Here is a 25,812-nt window from a genome sequence, read left to right as displayed (position 1 = left end):
ACTGCCTCGCTTGTCAATTGACAGACTGACAGTTTTATGTCAACAATATGGCCGCCGCGAACATTGATGACGTAGATCGAATAAGCCCTATACGTCATGACGTCAAGAGGTCACAGAAGACGAACGCGAAACTCCGCCCCAGTGTTTACAAGTGTGTTGAAAAGGACCGTTCCGACGTTGTTGTATGTGGAATGATACTAATTAATGTCTTTGTGGCAGTTTATTGTTTAAAATGGTCCGCAAATGTGCATTTTATATATGTAACACGTGACCTCCCTACGTCACTACGCATTTACGTTAGGTCGTGCTGGACCGGATCTAGACCAAAAGTTGTCGTTTAAAAATGCATATTTTTTATTTTTCTTGTCAAAAATGACAATCGTTTCGCTAGATAAGACCCTAATGCCTCGTTTGGGATTTTTTATAGTCCTTTGAAACTCAGTTGAAAAAAACTGCCACGTGTTTAGTTAAGTGTCAAGTGTTGGTGTCCATCAAAGTCCATTAAAATGAGAAAAATCCTGCAATGTTTTCCTCAAAAAACATAATTTGTTCTCGACTGAACAAAGAAAGACATCAACATTTTGGATGACATGGTGGTGAGTAAATTTTCTGGATTTTTCTTTTAAGAAAATTGAATATTCCTTTAAGTGATTTTGTGCATAAACAAGCAAAAAAATCTGCCACTGGGGTAAGCAAATTTTTTAATTTAGTGTTTAAGAAAAATGTTCAAGATTTTCTTTTCTTACTCCATTGGCAGATTTTTTTTTTTTGCTTGTTTAATGCACAAAATCACTTAAATTTGATATTTTTGGTCTAAAAACTAGACTTATTTTCTTGGGTCGTTTTTGCTCATCTAGAAAAAGCATCTTAATTTAAGAATTTTTATATATTTTCTCTGAAAACAAGACAAAAATACTAAGAATTTATTTTCTTAAATAATTTTTTTGCAGTGTATAGTCACTATATAAAAGCGTAATAGGCCTGCAGTTCATCAACCAGCATATAATGTAATTTATGTTATATAAATCATTAATCGATTCTTTACTGATTACTTTTTCTATAAACTACAATTTCTTTTAAAAGCACAGTTTGAACTCTTTCATATGAATATTTTATAATAAGTTCTTCCTCTTCTCAATACGAAAGCCTGATCAGATGAGAAATCAATTTAGGCTCGGTATCTTATATTTCTTCTTTGCTTTCAATATAATAAATGACAGATCTACATATACAGGCTTTCCCTGGTGGGGTAAACTTGAATTGAACCTTCACTAATGATATAATGCACTCAGGTGTTAAAATGATTTCAGGGTTTTATGCTGTCTACTGTACCCTTGAGGTCAGATGTCTAACTGTGTTTGCTTAAAAGAGTGAAAATGACAAGTGACATTACAGTAAATACATACTGTATCAATTTCATCACTCTAATTCCAGACTGTGACCCATTTGGGATTTGTGTGAAGGGTTGAGAGTGTTCTCTGATTGACAAAAATCAACATTGATGTTAAACTAAACCACCTTTGGTATAAGTCTCCCACAGATGGAAATTGTTTGTTTTTATATATTTATTGGAGTATGAACTGATTGATGGTTGTATGAATATTAATACATTGTAAGCTACATAAAGACACCAATTTATTATTCACATTTTCAGCATCCCACTATTTCATATTAAAATGTCAAGAAAATGCTTTTATTAATTGCAGTGCATTAGATGTGTTGTGTTTTCCCAAATTACCTCCACAAAGACCTAAAACCTAAATTTAAGCGTGTATGGTGCCAGTTTACGTGTGTAGACGTCTGGGTCTAGCCCTATTGACCTAAAGGCAACATTTACACTGGGGCCTTTTTTAATAAGACTCAATTTTACAATAAAAAGTCAGAGAAAACTAAGGAAACATCTGTCAAATCCTTATTGGAAAGACTTGATGAAAAGCACATGTAGCACTTTTTTGCAAGAAATTAATACTCACTTTTCTTACTTAAATATAAATCTAAATTTTTTTATCTTATAAAAACATTCACATTTTTATTCAACTGAAATCATTATTAAAATGTGTACGCTGTTGTGGAAAAAATGAAAAATATAACTGTGTGCCAGGACGTTATCTAATTAATTTTATGAACATTTCTGTTAAAATATAGGTAAAATGCTATAAAAACCAATATGGAAAATGACCTTATGTTATTACAGTACACTGTGTCTTATTTTTACAGATTTTTTTAGTGTAGTAGCTCTTCACACATTTTTGCATTACTGTGGTTGTAATAAACCTCACACCACAACACTGCAAAAATTACTTTCTTATTTAGTATTTTTGTGTTGTTTTCAGTACAAATGTCTAAAAATTCTTAAATTAAGATGCATTTTTTTAATTTCTTTTTTTCTCACCCCCCATTGGCAGACATTTTTGCACAAGTTCATTTAAATATATATATATATATATATATATATATATATATATATATATATATATATATATATATATATACATATATATATATATATATACATATATATATATATATATATATATATATATATATATATATATATATATACATATATACATATACATACATATATATATATATATATATATACACATATATATATAAATATATATATATATATATATATATATATATATATATACATATATACATATATATATATATATATATATATACATATATACATATATATATACATATATATATATATATACATATATACATATATATATATATACATATATATATATATATATATATATATTTTTTTTTTTTGTCTAAAAACTACATTTTTTTAGGTCATTTTGCTCATCAAGAAAATGCATCTTGATTTAAGAAAGTTTAGATATTTGTACTGCACTGCAAAAAATGATTTTCAAGAAAAAAAATCTTAGTATTTTTGTCTTGTTTTCAGTTAAAATATCTAAAAATTCTTAAGTTAAGATGCTTTTTGTTGATAAGCAAAACGACACAACAAAATACATCTAGTTTTTAGACTATAAATATCAAATTTAAGTGATTTTGTGCATAAAACAAGCAAAAAAAATCGGCCAATGGGGTAAGCAAGAAAATCTTGAACGTTTTGCTTAAACAATAAATTCAAGAAAAATTCAAGAAAAATTAGCTTACCCCTTTGTCAGATTTTTTTGCCTAAAAACTAGACTTATTTTCTTGCGTCGTTTTGCTCATCAAGAAAAACATCTTAATCTAAGAATTTTTTGATGTCTTCAGTAAAAACAAGACAAAAATACCAAGAATTCTTTCTTGAAAATAATTTTTTGAAGTGAATACAAGACAACAATACGAAGTAAGATTTTTTGCAGTGAACGGGTTGATATAGTAACATTCAAACATCTGCCATTAAAATGTTTATCAGTTAGTTTTTTATAAACGTCAACAGTTTAATTCCTTTTACTTTTGTTGTAGAAAGATGCAGCACTCCATACAACTTTGTTTATACTGTATTGTGTTTTTATTTGTATTGAACAATACAAAATACAAAAATAAATCATTACATTAGAAACTTCTTACATTTTTAAAGTGGCTCAAACAAAGTAACAGCATTCGGGCATTTGAGTCAAAACGTTAAGAACGGAAATAAAGTTTGTTAGCTAAACAAGTTAATTTCACAAAAATCACAGTCATGTCCCTTAATGCCGTGACTAAAACACAAGATGATATATTCAAAATACATATTAATATTAATTTAATCTACAAAACGCTTGCATTTTTGTGGTTCAGTTTTGGTCCCCGTTCAACCTTTGTTCACCGACAGCCGTGTAGTGCTGGAGAATATTTACATGAAACATTAATGTTCATGTTTGATCCCATCACAAGCGGCGTGACCTACAACAAGGGCACTTAAAAGTAAAAATCCTTGATGTAAATGTCACACAAGGCCTGAGTCCTGAAATGTTGCTTGATATGAGCAGAAGTTTTAAGCTGCCATGGCGTGACTGCATTATCAATACCTGGTTTATACATACAGTATATATGCATATATTTTCAAATTCAGTGTCTGGCATTCCTTCGAATTTACACACAGGTAGAAGAGAGGAAGACTGTGATTGTGGGATAGAGATACATAGTAGGACATAGTCTAAAATAGTGAAATAAATGTGAGCTTAAACAGGGTTTTTTACATTTCCACATACTTTTTTCCTTCATAAACCATCTTAACTAATTCCCTCACGGCTATGACACAAATCCACAAACTCTCATATTACCGACCTTTAAGTAGCTAAAAACCTGTAAATATCTCTCGAACGTGCTGTATTACGCCCGTTTACACAAAAAAATACATTCGGTCCGTTCACACACGCAGCTTAATATAATCACAGCTAACGGTATCAGTGCGGCAGAATGAAGGTGATTGGCTGTGTTTTGGTGAGCTGCTCGGGTGCGAGAGGCAGGATCAGGTGAAGTGCTGTTTGTGCAAGCAGTCCAGAAAGAGGAAGAGAGCTCTGAGAGAGAGAGAGAGCGGACGAATTTCATGTGTCTCTTTGGAGATTAGATTCACGCTGGTTCTCTCTTCATCTCTTTATTTGTTTACTCTTCACCTTTCTTTGACTTCTTTATTCTGAAAAAGAAGGAATATGAGTATTTGTCAGTCACATTTTTAGTAATAAGCATTTAAAAAACAAATAATGTAAACTTTTTATATCTGTAAATATTTAAAATAATCCAAAAAATATTACATTTTAAAAGTTTAAAATGCGCCTTTACGTTGCAAATTTAAGTATTTTCAGTTAATAATAGCTTACATTTCAATCTGTTAATTACGGCCGGTTTCCCGGACAGGGCTTAAGTCTAGTCCCCAACTAAAATGCATGTCTTAACAGTATTAACTAGAGGTAGACCGATAGTGGATTTTACCGATATCGATAAGTGAGTTGGTCTCTGCTTGCCGATAACCGATTAATCGACCGATAGTTTTTAAAATGGAATGTGGATAAAAAACAAACATAACACTTAAAGTGAAATAGTGCTGAAATGTATTACAAAAGTAATAAAACAACAGTACTAACCACGAAAATGTGCTAAATTAAATAATTGTATAAATAAAATTGTTAAAATAAAAATTGTTTTTTATGTTGTTTCTCTGCTAATGCAGCATAAATTCAGCAAATTAATTACTTCATAATGATATGAAGCAACGGACGCACTTGGAAAATAGATTTTTTGCTGATAGCCGATTGTTCCACCAATGAACTATCGGTGCCGATTAATCAGCAAGACCGATTAATCGGTCTAACTCTAGTTTTAACTGCAAACAGCTTGCACTGACATATCTTAAAATATATTGTACTATTGTTTTGTCTCAATATGCACATCAGTAAAGTGGCGGTTTAGATTACTAGGCTTTAGTTATCCTTTTAGTTATCCCTTATTTTTCACGCCATTCCAGCATCTATGGCTGTGTTCATGGCGAAACTGGTCAATCCATACACAAGTTGATCCACACAAGTTAATCCATGCACAGGTAGGGGCAATTTGGTATCTCCAATTTACTTAACTTGCATGCTTTTGGCCTGTTGGAGGAAACCGGTGTACCCGGAGTAAACCCACGCTGACACAGGAGGCTTTAGTTATAGTAGGACTTATAAGTAGTTTTTACAAACAAACCTTACAAAAACAATTCTGGTGCGCATCTTGAGACAAAACAATGGCACTGATATATGTCAATGCAAGGTGTTTTTTAATTAATGCAACTCAAACATTCATTTTAGTCTGGGACTAGGATATTACCTGTCCGGGAATCCGCACCAAAATGGCCTACTATAACTAAGGCCTAGACCTGGACGAAACTAAACTCTGTCAGGAAAACTGTCCCTTAGAGGGGACATATCATGAAAATCTGACTTTTTCCATGTTTAGGTGCTATAATTGGGTCCCCAGTGCTTCTATCAACCTTAGTTTTGGCAAACCATTCTCTGCAAACGTTAAAAAAATAGGTAATTGAAATTTGGCTCCCCTTGTGATGTCAGAAGGGGATAATACCGCCCCTTAATCTGCACTATCAAACCACAGCACTGCCATTTAGTGTGGAGATCAACTAATTTGCATTTAAAAGAACACGCCCCAAAACGGCACATTTTGCTCACACCTACAAAGTGGCAATTTTAACATGTTATAATAAATTATCTATATGATATTTTGAGCTAGAACTTCACATACGTACTCTGAGGACACCAAAGATTTATTTGACGTTTTAAAGTCTTGTGAAATGTCCCCTTTAAGTTTTTTTCTAACCGTTCTGTTATATGCATGGCAAGAATTCAGTACGTGTTTGGCTTTGGTATTGTTTGGTATTTGGCTTTCACATATTTTTCATGGGAGCCGTTTAGAGAGCTGTCAGCAAGCACCAGACGTGATAATGATCATCCAGTCGAAGGGATTTTTTCTTCTGTTTATGTTTTAATGGTGTGGCTCATTTGGGCTGTATGGCACAATAGGGGGCCGATTACAGCTCTGTAAACTTCTCTGCTGTGCGCCTGCACTTCATATTTTCTATAGGTTTAGTGTCATTAGAAAACACGGCTTATATGCTAAAGGCTTAATGGTATACAGCCTAATTATCCAAATTTAGCTAAATGTGCAATTTAACAATGTAACCCTAAATATTATCCAATAACATACTTGAGGTCATTTAGATGTCATGGACTACAACTGTAAATTCCATTCAAGATTTAAAAAAAAGCTTATTTTGCATTTGAATAAATTGTTTATCCTTTAAATAGCAACAAAAATGCATTTTATAAAACACTATACACTGAAAAAAAATATTTTTTTTATTTTTTTTAAGGTAAGTGGTTGCAATCAATTTATTTAAGCTACATTTAAACAAAAGTTTTATATTTTATTTTACTTTACTAATCTTTTTTGTTTAAATGTAGCTTAAATAAATTGATTGCAACCACTTATCTTAAAAAAATTAATTAAATTCAATTAATAATTTTTTCAGTGTAGGTTGAAATAGCCGCTAATATTTAATGTAATTATACTGTATGTTCAATTGGTTTTGTTGTAACTTAGTTCAGTGGCGGCCGGTGACTTCTTTTTTCGAGGGTGCACGATGCGAAGTTCGTCACAACATGTATGTAGCCCGTCATGTGTGTTGTTCGTAATTTCAAAATACGTGTTTGGCGTTTCGAGTGAACCTATGTGCATCACGTGTCTTGTCAAAATAAGTACCTGCTGCAGATGCGTATAAAGGGTTTATAATAAAAGAGACGCTCGCGTTTGCCAGATACTCGCATAATCTCATGTGTAATCAGAGTTTAGTGTTAAGGGAGTGTCTTGCGTGTATTTTGTGAATGTGATCGTCTCTTTTATCATACACTGAAGAAGTTATTCATTGAATTTAATCAATTTTTTTGGGGTAAGTGGTTGCAATCAATTTATTTAAAGGGACACTTCACCCATTTGCATTAATCTTTGTATAATTAGAACCCCAGTCATGTTTTTAAATGGTCATGCATCCTTTTCTCAGTTTTCGCTGAGACAGGAGAAATACAGATTTCAGTGTTGCACTTCCTTCTTTCAATGATGTAAAAATCATCATTTTGCATCATTGAAAGAAGGAAGTCCAATATCTTTGTTGAGGAGGTTAGACTACAAACACTCCTTTTCTCGGTCAAATAGGCACCAAATTCTAAATGTATGTTACTTTCGACTACAAATATGACACACTTTCAATAAAAATTAATGTTTCTACGGGTGAAATGCTCCTTTAAGCTAGATTTAAACAAAAGTTTTATATTTTATTTTACTTTACTAATCTTTTTTGTTTAAATGTAGCTTAAATAAATTGATTGCAACCACTTACCTTAAAAAAATTGATTAAATTCAATGAATAATTTTTTTCAGTGTAAACGGTTTTGGCACTTATTTTGACAAGACAAGTGATGCACACGAAAATATAATTTTTTTACATTTATTTTACATTTGATAAAAAACAACTTCATCTAATTAATATTTGTAAGTATGACTAATTGTTAATCTTGTTTATTTGTTGACATTGCACATATCAGTGTAACTAAAGTTTCAAATGTGATGCTTAAAAATGCTTTACATAAGAACTTTTTTAACTCTATCCGTATTTTATTCAGTGCTTGTCAGAACCCCCCCGCTGTCTTTGCTTGTCTTAAAAAAGAGTTTCTTCTTACTTGTTAATGGCATTCTTTAGATACTGCTGCAGCCATTTGGTCTTGGGATTGATGCAGACCTCTCTGTTGTTCTTCAGCTTGGCACTGGTAATGAGAGAGAGAGGAGAAGGGATTTGTTTCGGACCACAGAATAAGAGAGAGTGCACCTTTCTACCCCTGCGGTTCTACAGTGTGTTTAATCAGATCATATCAGCTGTCCTTCACGGAGTTGATTTCAACCCCCTCCTTTCTATTCTACCGCCAAGAGTCATTTCACTTTATCAGATAACACAGATGAATTAGAAAGGGATCTTAGGAACAATGTCGTGTTGTCTGGGAGTTCAGAATTTGGGATGAAGACTCTGAAGTCTCAGCACTGAGCATGTGCATAAAATTAAATAAAATGCATGAAAAATTGCTTGCCACAGTTAACTATTTGTGTATCAAAATAAAAAATGCTTCTCAAACTATATAATAAGTTTAATTCTTGTATTAAAAAGTGGGAAGTTGGATCAACTTAAAGGATTAGTCCACTTTCTTAAAAAAAAAAAAATCCAGATAATCCACTCACCACCATGCCATCCAAAATGTTGATGTCCTTCCCCGTTCAGTCGAGAAGAAATTATGCCCCTTGAGGAAAACATTCCAGGATTTTTCTCATTTTAATGGACTTGAATGGACCCCAACACCCAACAGTTTCAATGCAGTTCAAAATTGCAGTTTCAAAGGACTCTAAAAAATCCCAAACGAGGCATAAGGGTCTTATCTAGCTAATCGATAATCATTTTTGGCAAGAAAAATAAAAAATATGCACTTTTAAACCACAACTTCTCGTCTATCTTCGGTCCTGTGAAGCACCAGCAGCGACTTCACGTAATTGCGTAATGACGTCGAAAGGTCACGTGTTACATATATGAAACCCATTTTAAACGATAAACTGACACAAAGACATTAATTAGTATCATTCGACATACAACAACGTCAGAACGTCTTCTTTCTCCACACTTGTAAACACTGGGGCATAGTTTCGCATTCGTCATCCGTGACCTCTTAATGTGATGCCGTATTACGTGAGGTCGTGCTGGCGCGTCACAGGACCGGAGGAAGACGAGAAGCTGTGGTTCAAAAGTGCACATTTTCCACTTTTCTTGCCAAAAATGACAATCGCTTCGCCAGACAAGACCCGCATGACTCCCTGAGATTGTCTAGAGTCCTTTAAAACTGCAACTTTAAACTGCATCAAAACTGCTAAGTTTTGGGGTCCATTAAAATGAGAAGAATCCTAGAATGATTATATCAAAAAACATAATTTCTTCTCGACTTAACAAAGAAAGACATCAACACCCTGGATGACATGATGGTGAGCAAATTATCTGGATTTTTTTAAGAAAATGGACTAATCCTTTAAAATATATTACTTTAGTTTCACTTTAATTGAAAATTTTTAAGTTGAAAGAAGTGTTACAAATTGAAGTAAGATTTTAAGTTGATCCAACCTTTCACTTTTTAAAGTGTATTAACCAGACAAATTAAATCAATGACTGTAAAAATGGCGCATTGTTTCAACCAAATGGTTGGCTAAAATATGGACAAAGCCAACCATTGCGTTTAAATTAACCTATGCAAAAAGTTTAGGTGGTTTTAACCCGAATATGGATTTTTAATCCAACTATTGTTGGCCATTTTACCATCCATGGGTTGAAACAACCCAGCATTTTCACAGTGATCCTTTAGCAAATACAAGATTATTATCAGCATACTGGCAAAGAAAACAGCTTTTGATGTGAGATATTTTTTTCAGTTAATTGCAAATAGATGGTCAAACATCTGAAATACCTTCAAGCAGAAATGGTATTGATGCGTTTAACATCTTGTATGCCTTCACACAGCAAGGAAAATCCCCTTATTCACCTACATGTGGGTAAAACCACACAACTGACACCCAGACTTCACACCTCTGTGCCAAAAGGTTACGTTAGAAAGTTAGCAGCTCATGTTGCCCCTCAAATGGCTCCTATTCGTATTGCTTACACCTCACACACGTCTGTCCCAATCTGTCTATACAAATGGAGCCTGTCAGGTCAGATAAAAGATCTGCTTAACCCCAAATCTCCACACGGATCCTCACAATCAACTTCCAGATCGGCAAACTAAACGAAACCGTAATGCAATTCCTGTTTGTTTTTTAGTGGGATGTCTTCAATCAAGTTTATTTCGAGAGTTAATCTATTTGTTTTAGTTGTTTGTTTGTTTGTGGCTTAATGGGCTCTGAGCTAATCTATAGCTAGTCTAAACGAGCTAGTCGGTGTTCTGGGACCGAGCCAGCAGGTAGTAATTACCTCACAGCTAGCTAATGCTAACAACAAACTTAGTGATGCTTGTGTGTGTGTGTGTGAGGGGGGAAAGGTCTGTCTTTCATCTAGCCCGATGAATCCGAATAGATTCCTAAACAAGACGTGTCGAAGATGGCAGATTAAAGGTGATTTCCTCCGGCCAAAGTTTGTTCCCGAAATGACCCTTTGCTACACGCTAACCCCTGTAACCTCCATAACCTTGATCTCCCTCCAGCGATTTGGCTTTCTGGTGCCCGACGGGAGTACAAATGGTTTGGTTTAATACATTCCAGACCGGTAAAATAATTCCAAATGCTGGTCGAAAGGAGAAAGACAAGGTCGCCCGAAACACGACCCTTAACAATTATTGCATCACTTGTCATGGACAAATTCACTTCGTGTTTGTCTTTTCTGATAGTCAAGAATCAAACACATCGCTGTTTTCCCACACCTATCAAAACTTGAAACCGGCTTCTCACTTTCACACTTGAAAATGTGAATCGAAGTGATTTTCCAACCCTTTATAATGAGTTTCATTTGTGTAACATAATGAAGTTAGGTTTGGTATGGTTTATTTATTACAAGAATAATAACATTTGAATGTGCATGTACAAAAATGTATTAAATAAAATGGGAAAGATCTGCATTCATTGTATGCATAAAAAAATGTTTTTATATTTTATATGTTATATAGATGCTACCTGATAAAAATCTTTACTGGTGCCAGTTGATTTTATTATGAATGAAGGGAATAGGACAGTGTGTTGATCTTGTTTAGGTTCATTTCAAATATACAAATCTTGTTGTACTAAAGATAAATGTTGCAAAACACCACAGCACCAGAGCGGGTAAAATGTATTACATTGCATGAAATAACATAATAAATAAATAAATAAAAAGCATCAGTCAAACTGTATCAAAAGTTTAAGCTTAACTTAAGTAGCTGCCATAATAATTTACTAATATTATGCCCACACTGTAAAAAATACTTTGCTGCTTTTGTTAAATCAACTCAGATTTACAAGTAATGTCAACTTACTATTATTTATCTTGAAAAGAGATGAGCTGTTACAACTTACAGTGTAAAATTTAAGTTGACTTAAAGTATATTTTATTAAACTAAAAACTCACCTGTAGTTATAACAACTCATCTGTAGTCAAGAGAAATAATAGTTAGTTGAAATGACTTGTAAATCTAAGTTGATTCAACAAAAAATTTTAAGGCCGCAAAGTATTTTTTCCTTTTAGCTAATTTAGTATTTACTTTAAAAAAAGGAAACGTTTAAAATGCCTTTACATACGTGATCAGTACTCATTTGGGTTTGAAAGCTCCAGAAGGTTGACTTACATGACTTGAAAGGGGCAGCTGGGTGTGTGCAGGAACTTAATCTCACGAATGCTTCGCTGCGGGACGGTGTTAAGAGTGGACCGGCACCAGCATCTCTCCACCAAACTGATGGGTTTGGCTGTCATACAGTCACAACAAAAACAGTGCGAGTTAATGCAAAGCAATATGGACAGCGCATCTCAAACTGAGTTAACCTTTTGTCAAAATATATCTATTTCTACTTGCATATTTCAAATGACTACTTTTTGTATATCCTTAAAGCAAAACAAATGGTTCATGCACAAATTACACTAGTCAACATTTGAAGTGGATCAAAACCTTTAATAAAAGTGTACATAAAACCAATCCCTAATACCCATTCTTGTCTTAGGACAACTTTGATCAACTTTTTTTGATCCACTTCAAATGTTGATTAGTATTGTTCCCCATGTTAAATAATAAAAATGTAAACTTTCATCATTTAATATTAGGAACACTGTAGATCAGGGGTCTCCAACTTTTTTGTGAGCTAGGGCTACCACAATGAATAAAACAATTTGGAGGGCTACTTTTTGATATCATCTTCTCAAAACTTTTTGTTTAATTTGTTGATATTTTATTTTACTTGTTGATATATTTTATCATTGTGTAAAATGTTAACATACATAAAAGAAGCCAAGCTAATATAAAATATATGTAATAAATAAATTGGGGCTATTGATAGAATGTGCTTTGGCGGGCAACCTGGTGCCAGTGAGCGGGCACCATGTTGGAGACCACTGCTTTAGACCATCCAATATACTAGTGCTCCTAATACTTTGCTGCCTTAAAATTTTTTGTTAAATCAACTCAGATGTACAAGTCATGTCAACAGAGATGAGTTGTCACAACTTATAAAATATAGTTGAGAAAAGTCAACTTAATTTTATAAGTTATAACAAATCATCTCTTGTCAAGATAAATAATAGTAAGTTGAAATGACTTGTAAATCCAAGTTGATTCAACGAAAATATTTAAGGCAGCAAAGTATTTTTTACAGTGTATATACAATTTTTTTTGTAGGATACATATTTGTGACCCTGGACCACAAAACCAGTGATAAGTGGCATGGGTATATTTGTAGCATAGCATATTTGTATTGGTCAAAATTATTGAAATAATCATTAGGAAGTAAATAAGTAAATAATATAAAATTATATATATATAATTAGTAATATGTGTCGCCAAGGACTTCATTTGGACAACTTTAAAGGCAATTTTCTCAATATTTTTATTTTGTGCACCCTCAGATTTAAGATTTTCAAATAGTTGTATCTAAAAAGTCTACCCTTATGACTGGTTTTGTGGTCCAGGGTCACATTTGTCAATTTATAACATTAAAAATTAATTCTCTTATGGAAATTGGTGAAATTATTTAAATTTAAGGAGAAAAAAATTACTTGATACAGTGTTATATTATTCAATAATTTTATTATACCCAACAAAAATTTTCTTTTTGGTTTAGTTGTAAAGTGCACCAAAATCACATTTTTTCCAAATTTGATTTCTGACTTTAATTCATATGACCAAAGCAGATTAATGCTGTATTATGGTGTATAACACAAAAGATCCCTCGATCTGAACACATCTGCTGAAAGTGTCCCATCACCTGCGTCCATTAACAAACCCAGATCATTAAAAAGAGATTAGCGCAACATTCAAGCTCTCGTGCGTTCACACGGCGAGCACTCTCGCCTTTTCACTCGCCACATTTTTCATCAAGACCTTTTTTACTTTAAAATCCGAGGGTCCTCAACATTAAACACTGAACAATCGCAGCAAAGCACTCGAGTTTAGTCCTGAATACGTGCATTAAATTAACCTGCTGAAGAGCATTCTCCGAATCCTCTCGCATCTCCTTGGTTGCAGGTTATGAGGAACGACAAACTCCGAAATTAGATTTTTTTTACGCTGTCTGTGTGACCTTTGTCATGCTAAATACTTGTCTATTAAGCCTTGACTAAACGCTGCACAAGTGAACAGCTCCAAAACTTTTTCCTTATTATACCCTAATTAGACACCCATTAAAAGAGAGCAAACCATGAAGCCTTTGAAACGCAATGAAGGGATTTCTCTCTAGAAACAACAAAGCTGCTGCAGTGCAGACCCACCAGGTTCAGCTGGTTAAACATCTCGCTTGTGCCCTTTTTAATCGGGCTGGCTAACATGTAAGGACAAGTATTTAACACGCAGGCACGTATGCAAATTTATGCAGGGTACTTAGCAGCTGTGATATTAATGAAACCTCTTAATGATCATTAACTACTTAAACATTCACTATGCAGCAAACATGCAATACATGAGGGCTTGCATGCAATAAGACCGACACAAGTTACACTAAATAAAAAATGTTTACATGTTCAATGTAATATTATTATTTTATTCTCATATATATACATATAAAGTACACATTTTTATCAATATGCGTTCCCTTGGATCAAACCTACGACTTTTGCTCCACTAACTTACCAATTAAACAACAGGAGCACATAAATGATTTTCAAATGAATTGCTGACCAATTATCCATCTTGTAATTTAATCATAATCTCCAAACCCCGTCAATCTGGTGATGTTAGATGACTTACCGTCAGTTTCAGGGCTCCACATGGCCACGGTCAGAAGAGCCACCATCGCCAGAACTTTGCAATCCATTTGGAGTATGTGTGGCTTTTGTCTGTCACAGCTAGTTTCCAGAGCTCATTGTGGCGTCTCAGTTCTCCGCGAAGTGTTAAGACTGGGGACCACAGGGAAACACACCCCCCTTTCTCGGGAGGAGGGGAGGAAGGAGGCGGGAGGAAGGATAAGTGGAGTGAGTGGGAGAGAGTTGAGTTGGATCCTCTTGTCCCACAGCCACCTTCTCCGTTGTCTTGTGAAAAAGTTCATAAATGACGTCTACTGTATGTCTCTATATCTCTCCATCTTTTTTTCTCGGATGTGAGAAGGGTGTTATCTCAATGGTTAGATTTGTTGTTGTTTGTTTCATCTCTGTTTATCTGGTGGAAGACTTTGACTTAACAGGCGCCGTGCTCTTTCCTGGCGGTAGGTTTACATATAGTGATATATCCCAGATTTCCTATTATTAAGGATTGTTTGTGTGTCGTTTACATTATATATAGTAACAAGCAAACTTTTGCACTAAACTGAATGTATTTTTTCAGTAAATCAGGTTTAAGACATTTTAATCTACAGTTTGCTTTAAACTTATTTTGTAGGCAAATACAAAAAAAACAGCAAGCAGTTGTTCGTTTAAAAGACGTCTAAAGGCACAAACACATCCCAGACGTAATAATTTTCTTAGTATTTTTGTCTTGTTTTCAGTAAAAATATCTAAACATTCTTAAATGAAGATGCTTTCTCTTGTTGACCAAAATGACCCAAGAAAATAAGTCCAGTTCCTAGACCCAAAAATCAAATGCAAGTGATCTTGTGCACAAAACAAGCAAAAGAAAAAATCTGCCAATGGGGTAAGCAAAAAAATCCTGAACATTTTTCTTAAACACTAAATTCAAGAAAAATTAGCTTACCCCATTGGCAGATACTTTCGCCTGTTTTATGCACAAAATCACCCAAATCCGACATTTTTGGTCTAAAAACTAGACTTATTTACTTGAGTCGTTTTGCTCATCAAGAAAAAGCATCTTAATTTAAGAATTTTTTATATTTTTACTGAAAACAAGACAAAAAAACTAAGATTTTTTTCTTATCATTTTTTGCAGTGTAGGTTAAAACAAGGGAAAAATTGGGCTGTCAGTGAAAATGTAATACATGTAACGTCTAATAACGTCTACCCCCAAAAATAAAAATGACTTTACGTATATGATGAAATATAAAACATCTTACAAGTTATTTTGGCAAAAATGTCATGTAACCAAATTTAATTAAGTTTATTTTGACTAGAAGTAGCTGGACTATATCAGGTCCATAGTTAACCTAGACAGTGAAATGATGCCTATGGGAAATTATAACGCTTTCGGGTTTCATGCGCAAGACTTGTTAACTTTGTGCATGTCCTCTTCTGGCGCAGTTAGGTATCTAATGGTGTTTTTCCATTGCATAGTACCCCACGGTTTGGGTTTGGTTTAGGTTTAGGGTTGGGTCAGCTTACTTTTGGGGGCTTTTTCACTGGGTTCAATACGTAGTACCCGATACTTTTTTTAGTACCACCTCAGTCCGGGTTCCAGGCGACCCGAGCTGAAACCAAAACGTGACGCGAATGAACACTGTAGATAACTGATTGGTCTGAGAGAATCGTCACTACCAGCGTCATCGCTATAATGTAAAAGATTAGTTTTACCTTCAGTCTCGAGTAAACATGTTGTCATCTGTGCTTTGCTGCTATAAGTTCAGAGTCAGGAACACCAAAACTGTTTTTTTCCAGACTTGCAGTTTGTGGTGGCACATTCGCGACGCACAGGTCCCCATTAATGCTTAAATGCAACTTAAAAGAGGCTCAGCGGTGCGCGTTGACTGACCCCACGGGTGTTTGAACAGAAACTTTCATGTCAGACAGAGGTAACGTTAATGATAAACGGCACGTGCGAACATCTATTTGTGGTGGTCAATTTTAATTTTGTGACGGACTGAGAAATAAAGGAATGTAAGGGAATGTACAACAACGCTCTCACTAGTATGATGTCACGGCAGTAGGCAGCGCAAATATAACGACACGACTATAATCCCTCCCACTCGTGTTCCTAAACTCGATGGAAAAGCTAACCACGCCAAAGTGAGGTGAGCTGACCCGACCCGACACAAACCAAACTGTGGGGTACTACGCAATGGAAAAGCGTCATGACATCCTGTTAGGCAGTGGTGGAATGTAAGTTAACGGAGTACAAATACTTCGTTACTGTATTTAAGTAAATTTTCCAAGTATTTGTAGTATAATCTATAGTGGATACTTTTGACTTTTACTTCGTAACATTTTGCAACAAATTATCTGTACTTTTACATTACTACATTTCTACAACACCATCATTCCTTGACGTACCTTTCTCAACAACTTTTCTGTTCAATCTGCACCAGCAGAACTGGCATTACGATCCACCGGAAGTGGACGTGCACAAAGATCGCTGAAAGCGGAAGTACTACGTATTAGGGTGATAATCCCTCATTGCTTGCTGGGAGGTACAAAAGTTGTCACTTGGGCAGTACCTTTTCAAAAAGTACCTAAAAGGTGCATATTGGTACGTCACAAAATGGTACATATTAGGTACAGAGCCGGCGCCAGACCATAACTAAAAGGGGGGCATTTGGCTTCCAACGGGGGGGCATGCAATAGCAACAATAACTTGCAAAAACAAGACATTAAAACAACAAATACAGCAAGCACACACTCATACAACTGGTACAGACTGTCAGCTCATTTCCCGTATAAAGTGCAAAAGACCCCAAACTATGCGCAAAACTATTGAACTTCGACCACAGCGTGAGCGCAAGCTGAGCTCCGCTGCGCTTGCGCTTTGCTCGACGCAACAACAAACCGCCCTCGCGCGGCGCAAGCCATTGAAATGAATGGGTTTCATAGCGCAGCGCACACCGCGTCAGCTTGAAAAAAGCCGCTTTACCATAATCACGTCGTAATGCTGTTAACGGTCTATAGCCACACTTCACATTTAAGCTTACGTAATTTAAAACAACGCTAACTTACCTTTAAAATAGCTGAAGGCGGCGTGTACGAAACTTCCTTAAAACAGTGTCCTGTAGATTTGTAAATTCCACCTCGACCTCTAATCTCTGAGTTTGAGACAGTCTGTGTTTGCATGAAGTCAGATGAAGCAGGCGGTGCTGATTCGTTCTAAATGTTCTAATATCCATATTTTACACGATCCATAAAATGCCGCGAAAAAACACGTTGCTAGTATCAGGTCACAAATATGCTAAAGACGTAAGACGGGTGAGACGCGGCAATACATCCAATCAGAGAAACTGGTCTATTTTAATTAAAGAAAACATATATCAACTATATTTTCCTCATTTGAGTAAATTACAAGTCATGAAACATTCAATGTTTAATTTATTTTAATTATTCTTGATATATATTAAATTAATAAAAAACTTTGTAGGGGGGGCACAACAACCTGTTTGGGGGGGCACTGCCCGCGAATGCCCCCCCCTTGACGCCGGCCCTGATTAGGTACATACCTTTTTACCGTCTCAGTGACACTTTTGTACTTTTTTTTTTTTGAGAGTGTAGCACATAATTACAATAATAAACATGATAGCATTTAAATTTAATAAGCAAATTATTCAACAGGTATCGATGACAACTTCGCTATTTGATAAATGCTGAAAAATCTTCAGTCAAATACAAGCTTTCAAGTCAGATTCGTAAAAATACAGCAAGTTAATATGCATCTCACCAGGCTTGTCCGTCTTTGAGTATCATCAATAGACGTCTGAAACAACAGCATTTGATGTCATTCACAATAAACCATCTTTTAAAAACAATGCAAGTGTGCAATACGGCTAAATAACAGACCTTTGCAACAATGCCCAACAGGGTTCCAGCAAACAGCAGCGCAGACCAAGAAGATTTTAAGTCCCCATAAAACCAAGTACCTATAAGACAAAGTCAGTGTGTTAGACTTTTAATAGGCTGCAGTCAGACCCTCACGCTGGGAGTGCTGGCAACATCGAGCCCCCTTAACAGCCCATAAACTTTAAAGGGTGTTGATCGTTATCAAGCGGTCGGTGGAGGTGTAAATAACGTGGATGTGGAGAGGAGATGTAACCAAACATAAAATAAATGACTACTACTTTCTGCAGTTTCCAAAAATCTCACGGCTTACAATAAACATTTCCTAATACTACAGTAAGTAAGTGGAGTGGTGTTCGGTGCGTAAAACAAACAATATTTCAAGTCAAAAAAAGCCTTGTCGTTTAAATGGTTAGCAATAATCCCTTTTGATCTCTACATTTTCCTTAAATTTGAAGTATTCCTACTTTTAAAAGTTTTTTGTGGCTTTGAGGCAACAAATGCTATTTTTAAGTCCTATGCTAACGTTCACATTGTTGATCTCAGCCCTGGATCATTTTAAAGTGCAAGTGGGTAAGAGGATGTTGAAAAGATCAGTAAACATCACGACTGACCCGAACAACAACTCGGCAACTTGTATCACTTTAAAGGGTAAAGGGCACAACTCACATCCCCGGGTTTCGTGTTTCAGAGAAACGTTTGTTCTAAAAAAGAGCTGACAGACACCAAAGACTAATGCATGATGCATCACCGAAAATAAATCACATCTTGCGTTTATTTATTTTACATTTGTGTGATTGTATTATAACATGCTCTGGCTTTAGAGATCCATCCAATACATAATCCAGTGTAATCTGTACATTTGCTTATATAGTAGTTTTCCATCTCTCATCTGTTTAATTATTTGCATTGGATTTTACAGTGTTCATTTCCATTGAGTGTGAATGTTAATGTATTTGATGATGGACATTTTGGTTCACATTTCAACATTTTAACCACAGATTATTTTCATTAATTTGTGATTACAGTTAATACTAAATAATGCACAAAATATGCAAAGAAATACTGAACCATAGAGCAATATACATTTACAACAAATGCAACTCGATCTTCAATTACTTACAATCTGTCTTTATTCATCGATAAGGATCTGGAGGCAGGTGTGTCTTGGCACTCGATCTTGGCAAAACAAACCATGAGGTTTATTTTATGCTGGTCCACAGTGCTCAGATCTGTTCCTGAAATACTCATTGAAACACACAAAAGGGTGTTTCAGATCTGAACTGAGAGGCTGTGATGTTTGTCAGGATTCAGGACAACATTTTGTCATCTTTGAAAAGAATGTGCACATAAAAAAAAGATTAAAGGTTTTTCTCTGCTGGTCTGCGCAATTTAAAAGAAAAAAAAACTCTAGTATACTTTTAACAAAGTGCCCCACTTCTGCTACCATGTAGTAGTCACTGAAAATAATAGTAGCTACTAAAATTCAGTAGTCAAACAGTAGAAAAGTAAAGTTTAAAAAACAAAATCTGTAAAAATAAGCACTTCAAGTTTTCATTCTAAAAGCAAAATACTGAAATAATCAAAGTTTCATGGAGGTCAGCAAGTCTCAATATGTCCAGTATTAAGTATGCAGATGTAGAAGTGATAAGAAAAAGTCCATCCTGTGTAAACAGTATACTGGGGGGTCTCCATGTTGGGGGTAGTTATCAGTTTAACACTTCACCGGGAGTCTCAGCTGGTTCCTGTCAAGTCTGTATATGAGGAACCCCCAATAGACCCAGTCTACCCAGACCACGTTAGTAACCAGCATCTCTGAACCAAGAGGGAAGATTGGTCAGAATTGTTAATGAATATATAAGGGGATTTGATATTATATTGGCCCACCTGCCTGGTTGAGGAACTGATTCTGATCCAAAGCGTTTGCGTTCATACAAATCGCGTGCCGTGCGGGAGATTGCATGAGTCGTATCCCACGGCACATTTTTGAGCACTGGTGCGCAAAAGTGAACTGCTTTCACAACAAACAAACAAACTGATTTCTGACATCAGACTACATGCACCAAATGTTTTTCTCTTGCGTAAAAGCACTTTCAGATGAAGCAACAGACAAATAAAAAATGTCCTATCTGTTTTTGCTGTTAAAATATGCACACATGAAGCAAGTTCTGATCTGTACTAAATCACATTTTTAACTCTTTCCCCACCATTGACGAGTTATCTTGTCAATTAAGAGAAAACTTTCCCTGCCAATGACGCTTCCATGATAAGTTTTTACGGTAAGCTATTATTCCGCTATTATCCACTAGGTGGGCTCTTACCCAATTTATAAACAATGGAATCATCTACTAATTCTACATCATTGTTCTAAATCTGATATTTAACAAAAGTCCTACACAAAAATGCAATTATTTCAGCTTTTTGCTCAAAATGTGGTATTTTTTTGAAGAAACCCTACGCATATGTAAGAACTTTTTTTTCTGTTTTGTTTGTTTGTTTGTCTGAAAGCAGGGGGTCTGTTCTTTCATTTGATATATTTGTATGTTTATATGAAGAGTTTCGTTGCAAAATGAGTTAAATCCATTTTTTAACATTTTTGTCAAAACATGTTTATTATTATGTTATCATGTTATTATTTTGTTTTATGGTGCTACTTAGCTGTATTTTTTAAGTTATGAAGGTTTAAATCAAAACAAACCAACTGCAGTTGCATTGAAATTAATTGGAATGCACAACCAAAAAACGAGATTTCTGAACAATTAAAAAAAACGGTGGTTATCTCGTTTTGCAACGAAACTCTTCATTATATTGATAGAACAAAAATTTCCTGGAAGGCATTTTGTGAAACTTGTGAAAATCACAAAAAATGAAAAGTTGTGGTTTAAAAGTGGATATTTTTTATTTTTCTTGTCAAAAATGACAATCGTTTCGCTAGATAAGACCCTTATGCCTCGTTTGGGATCGTTTATAGTCCTTTGAAACTCCGTTGAAAAAAACTGTTAAGTGTTGAGATAAGTATTAAATGTTGGGCTCTATTAAAGTCCATTAAAATTAGAAAAATCCTGCAATGTTTTCCTCAAAAAACATAATTTCTTATCGACTGAACAAAGAAAGACATCAACATTTTGGATGACATGGTGGTGAGTAAATTATCTGGATTTTTCTTTTAAGACAATGGAATATTCCTTTAACACATATTAAAAACACCATATAAATAGACATTTACTGTAAACAACAATAAAAACTTGGACAAAACAATTTACTCTGTAAAAAGTTAAATGTTGATGAATTAAAAACAAAATTCTTCAATTGGTTACATAATTTTTATATGTTTTACCACCAGAATAAATTCATAAAGTTGATCCAACTTTTCATTTTTTACGATGTACATTTTAAGGAAACAAGGTTTGCATGCCTTTTTCTAATAGCTTTGCCCATGAACTTTTTTATTTAGCACCTATTAGATTAAAGGACAATGTCTTTAGAATTTCCTTTGAAATGGTGCATGTGAGAAAAAACTTCTAAATGATGGAGAAATGTTTACTTTGCAGCATTGTGTCTGAATCTGGCAGCTGCCCAATAAGATTTTCTCCTTCTTTAATTGAACAAAAGACAAAACTTTCTGCCCCACAAACCCGTGCGTTCATTCTGCAGATGGCTATATTTGTCAAGTGCATATTTTAAATTTTGCTCCATCTCCATGGACTCTGGTGTGGGGGCAGGGGGCTCATTGTTCGTCATGCCCGCTGTGAGGAAGCACGTTTAAGGTAAAACATGGGTGTGAGATGGACTTCAAAAGATGAAACGGCGAATGGTGGAGGTCTTGGTCTTCTGAATTTAAGGTTCAGACCACATAAATCTGCTTGAGCAAATTTGGTGTGACATTAAATACCCGACTGTTTACAGACTGTCAGTAAAAATCAAAAGAAATTGAGAAATAATTTGGGGAATGTTGCACCGAGATTCCTGGATGACTGACATTTGGTAAAGATCGTGGCAGGCCGAGACAGGGCGCATGACATCCTCATCGGGGTAATCACAGATCATGGCTCGTGTTTTGCTCTTTGTAGGAGGAAACGTAGCAACCGGAGTCTGGGATCAGTTTTAACAGACAGCAGTGATTTTACAATTCTGAGTAGGAGTTCACCAAAACCTGGACGTGAACACTTAACGTAACGTGTTGCTTTTTAATAGTTGACAAACATGAAGCGTATGTGCATGAACTGCAAGGAGACCTTTTAGAAAAATAAAACTTAATGTTTAGTATAAAAAATGCGTGATTTCTATCTTTAAGCAATTTACAATAGTTTAATTGTAGTGTATTCATGTACTTAACTTTTACTAAAGGCGGGTCTGGCGCTAGCACTTTTAGCATAGCTTAGCATAATCCATTGAATCTGATTAGACCATTAGCATCGTGCTAAAAAATGACCAAAGAGTTTTGATATTTTTCCTATTTAATACTTGACTCTTCTGTAGTTACATTGTGTACTAAGACCGACGGAAAATTAAAAGTTGTGATTTTCTAGACAGATATGGCTAGGAACTATACTTTCATTCTGGTGTAATAATCAAGGACTTTGCTGTCGTAACATGGCTGCAGGAGGCGCAATGAAATTATGCAGGAGCCGAAAATAGTCCTCTTAGTAACTTTCAATAGCAGGGGACTATTTTCGGGCAGTACGTAATATCACTACGCCTCCTGCAGCCATGTTACGGCAGCAAAGTCCTTGATTATTACGCCATAATGAGAGTATAGTTCCTAGCCATATCGGCCTAGAAAATCCCAACTTTTAATTTTCTGTCGGTCTTAGTACACGATGTAACTACAGAAGAGTCAAGTTTTAAATAAGAAAAATATTGAAACTCTTTGATTATTTTTTAGCGTGATGCTAACGGTCTAATCAGATTCAATTGATTATGCTAAGCTATGCTAAAAGTGCTAGCGCCAGACCCGTAGATCGGCTGAATGGTAAATCAAATGTTTAACTCTAGGGGAGCTGGAAAACAGTCTATTTTCAAAAAAAGTGGAGTGTTCCTTTAAAAGCACATACTTGACTCTATTTTAAGTGATTTTTTATATTCTGGAATATGCATACAGTCTATATGGCTAATGGCTTATAGAGAAAATGTTCACATACATACTGTATTTTTTGACAAAACAATGCAAATATACTTCAGAATATTTTTTAAAAATCCCCCAAAAATATGTGAAGCAAGCACAACATAATGTAGTAAGGATCTAATGATACTGTAGTTACAACGGTCTAAACATGTGTTTCTCTAACTTTGACATGGATTATTCTTTTTTTAATCATCTGGCAATATCATTCGGTTATAAAAACAGGCAATATCAGTCGGGTAGAAAGGTGATGGCAGATTTTTTATGCCGTTGTTGACTTGGGCTTATATTTGGTCCATAAACTTTCTTACATACTTCTGTTCAGGACACGCAAACCCATTTTCCTCCGAGTTGAAATGCTTTGCATGCCCTCCCTTTATCAAGCCAAGACTCATTACAGTGCATTAGATTTTTTTTCAGCGCTGTAATGGAGGATTGCATTCAGGCACATTTCTGTGATATAATCGACAAGGGGGAACTTCCTCCTCCTCGGCCAAAAACCTTCAATTGGAAGCAGGTGTTGCTGAAGACTCGCAGCCACACTGAACTCAATCACGGCTGCTCTTTTCCCATTCGCAGTATGTCAGGACTCTTATCTGTAGGATGTGCTTGTTCGGCCCTTATATGCATTTTTCAATAGCATGCCATGTTTTACGAAGGTTACCTGCGGTTTTGCAAATGTCCTTTTAGATGGCGACTAGACATGACTTTAAAGAGCACCTATTTCATTGCTAAAAACAACGTTATTTTGTGTATTTGTTATAAACAGTGTGTTTGCGTGGTTTATGGTTCAAAAACGCATTATTTTCCACATACCGTACATTTTTGTAGATCCAGATTTCACTCTCTTCCTGAAACGCACTGATTTTACAAAACTGTCTCTGATTGGCCAGCTAATCTGTATGTTGTGATTGGCCTGAATACCTCTGACGTCAGCTGGAAATGTGATGCCCCCTACCATGTTTGAAAGATTTGGTCGCAATGCTAACAGGAATTAACTTACAGGTTGTGAGTCCAAAGCGGGAGGAATTATGATAATGAGATGCAATGCATCTCTTGCGCGACAAACACGTACAAAGTAAATGCGGTTACAAAAAGCTGACAATGCGCTTACAGTGCCCACATACTATTCTGATGTGTAAAACTATGCATACTATTCACATATGCGTAAAAACAGAATTATACACACTGAAAAAAATTATTCATTGAATTTAATAAAAATTTTTAAAGTAAGTGGTTGCAATCAATTTTTTTAAGCTACATTTAAACAAAAGTTTTATATTTTATTTTACGTTACTAATCTTTTTAGTTTAAATGTAGCTTAAATAAATTGATTGCAATCACTTACCTTAAAAAATTTTATTAAATTCATTGAATAATTTTTTTCAGTGCACTGAAAAAATAACTTGTAACAATTTGCAATAACTTTTTAAAAGTAAAATGTACTGATTTCATTTCATTTACAACTAACCTACACTGTAAAAAGAAATTACAGTATTACTGGGTAACTAGCTGCCAGTAACTTACTGTAGATTTTACATTTATGTTATTTACCGGCAACAGTTTGTTCAAAGTTAAATGAACATGAAACATTTTCAGTCTTTATCTTCTACAGTAAGTTATTGGCAACCAGCTGCATAATTACAGCTAATTTTTTACAGTGTACAAAAATGTGAAAAATCTATATACTCAATAATACAACGTAAATGTCACTTAATTATTTTTATTTTTAAAAAGTAATAGACATTACCTAAACGATTAAAATAAATCTAACTTCTAAACACTGAAACATTGTTGTCTTTAAAATACGTAATAAAACTTGTAGGGTAGATTGTATTTGCTGTTTGTTATTTTCTTTTACATAGTTGTATGGACTTAGTTACTCTTAGTGTTATACGTAAGCAATAAGGTACGAGAGGCTGTGCTGTATTGTGAATAAGTAACGGCTGAAGGGCGTTGTTAGGCACGACCCGAAGCGGAGTGCCTGCAACCCCTTCAGCCGTTACTTATTCACGATACAGCACTTGCCTCGAGTACCTTATTGCTTTTATAAAACGGTTTCCACACAATATTAAAGTAAAAAATATTAGTGCAACTTTCATGAAGTTAAATCAATAAAAGCATTCCTTCCGCTAGAAAAAATAGTCCCTGACTGCGAACAACAACATGAAAGCTCAAATAAAAACAACAAACTGTTCTCAGACTTTGTCTCATTATATGTTTATGTGTTGCTAAGGGTGTTGCTAAGGGTGCAGTGATATTAAATAGAACCGTTGGGTGAAGCGGTCATAGCAGTGTTTTATCGTGGGATTATGGGTATTTCTTACAACATCAAGCAGACTTGAACGTG

The 25,812-nt window shown here is 34.9% G+C and overlaps 1 protein-coding gene and 1 non-coding gene across 3 annotated transcripts in view; one reads left to right on the top strand and one right to left on the bottom strand.

Annotated features, from left to right (window-relative positions):
- The window catches only part of LOC129453690 (uncharacterized), a 91,992-nt gene that overhangs the window by 23,867 nt on the left and 42,313 nt on the right, over nt 1-25,812 (top strand). The window lies entirely within an intron of this gene.
- cxcl12b (chemokine (C-X-C motif) ligand 12b (stromal cell-derived factor 1)) lies at nt 3,465-14,604 on the bottom strand. The gene is made up of 4 exons (XM_055218024.2): nt 14,448-14,604; nt 11,844-11,961; nt 8,184-8,267; nt 3,465-4,594 (listed from the first exon to the last, which is right to left on the bottom strand). Exons 1-4 carry the CDS (start codon nt 14,512-14,514, stop codon nt 4,564-4,566), a joined length of 300 nt encoding a protein of 99 aa, XP_055073999.1. The 5' UTR covers nt 14,515-14,604; the 3' UTR covers nt 3,465-4,563.

Source organism: Misgurnus anguillicaudatus, chromosome 23, assembly GCF_027580225.2.
Source record: "Misgurnus anguillicaudatus chromosome 23, ASM2758022v2, whole genome shotgun sequence".
In the NCBI taxonomy this organism is placed as follows: Eukaryota; Metazoa; Chordata; class Actinopteri; order Cypriniformes; family Cobitidae; genus Misgurnus; species Misgurnus anguillicaudatus.
Note: the sequence above shows the minus strand (reverse complement) of the source record. Positions and strands in the feature narration are given on the sequence as shown.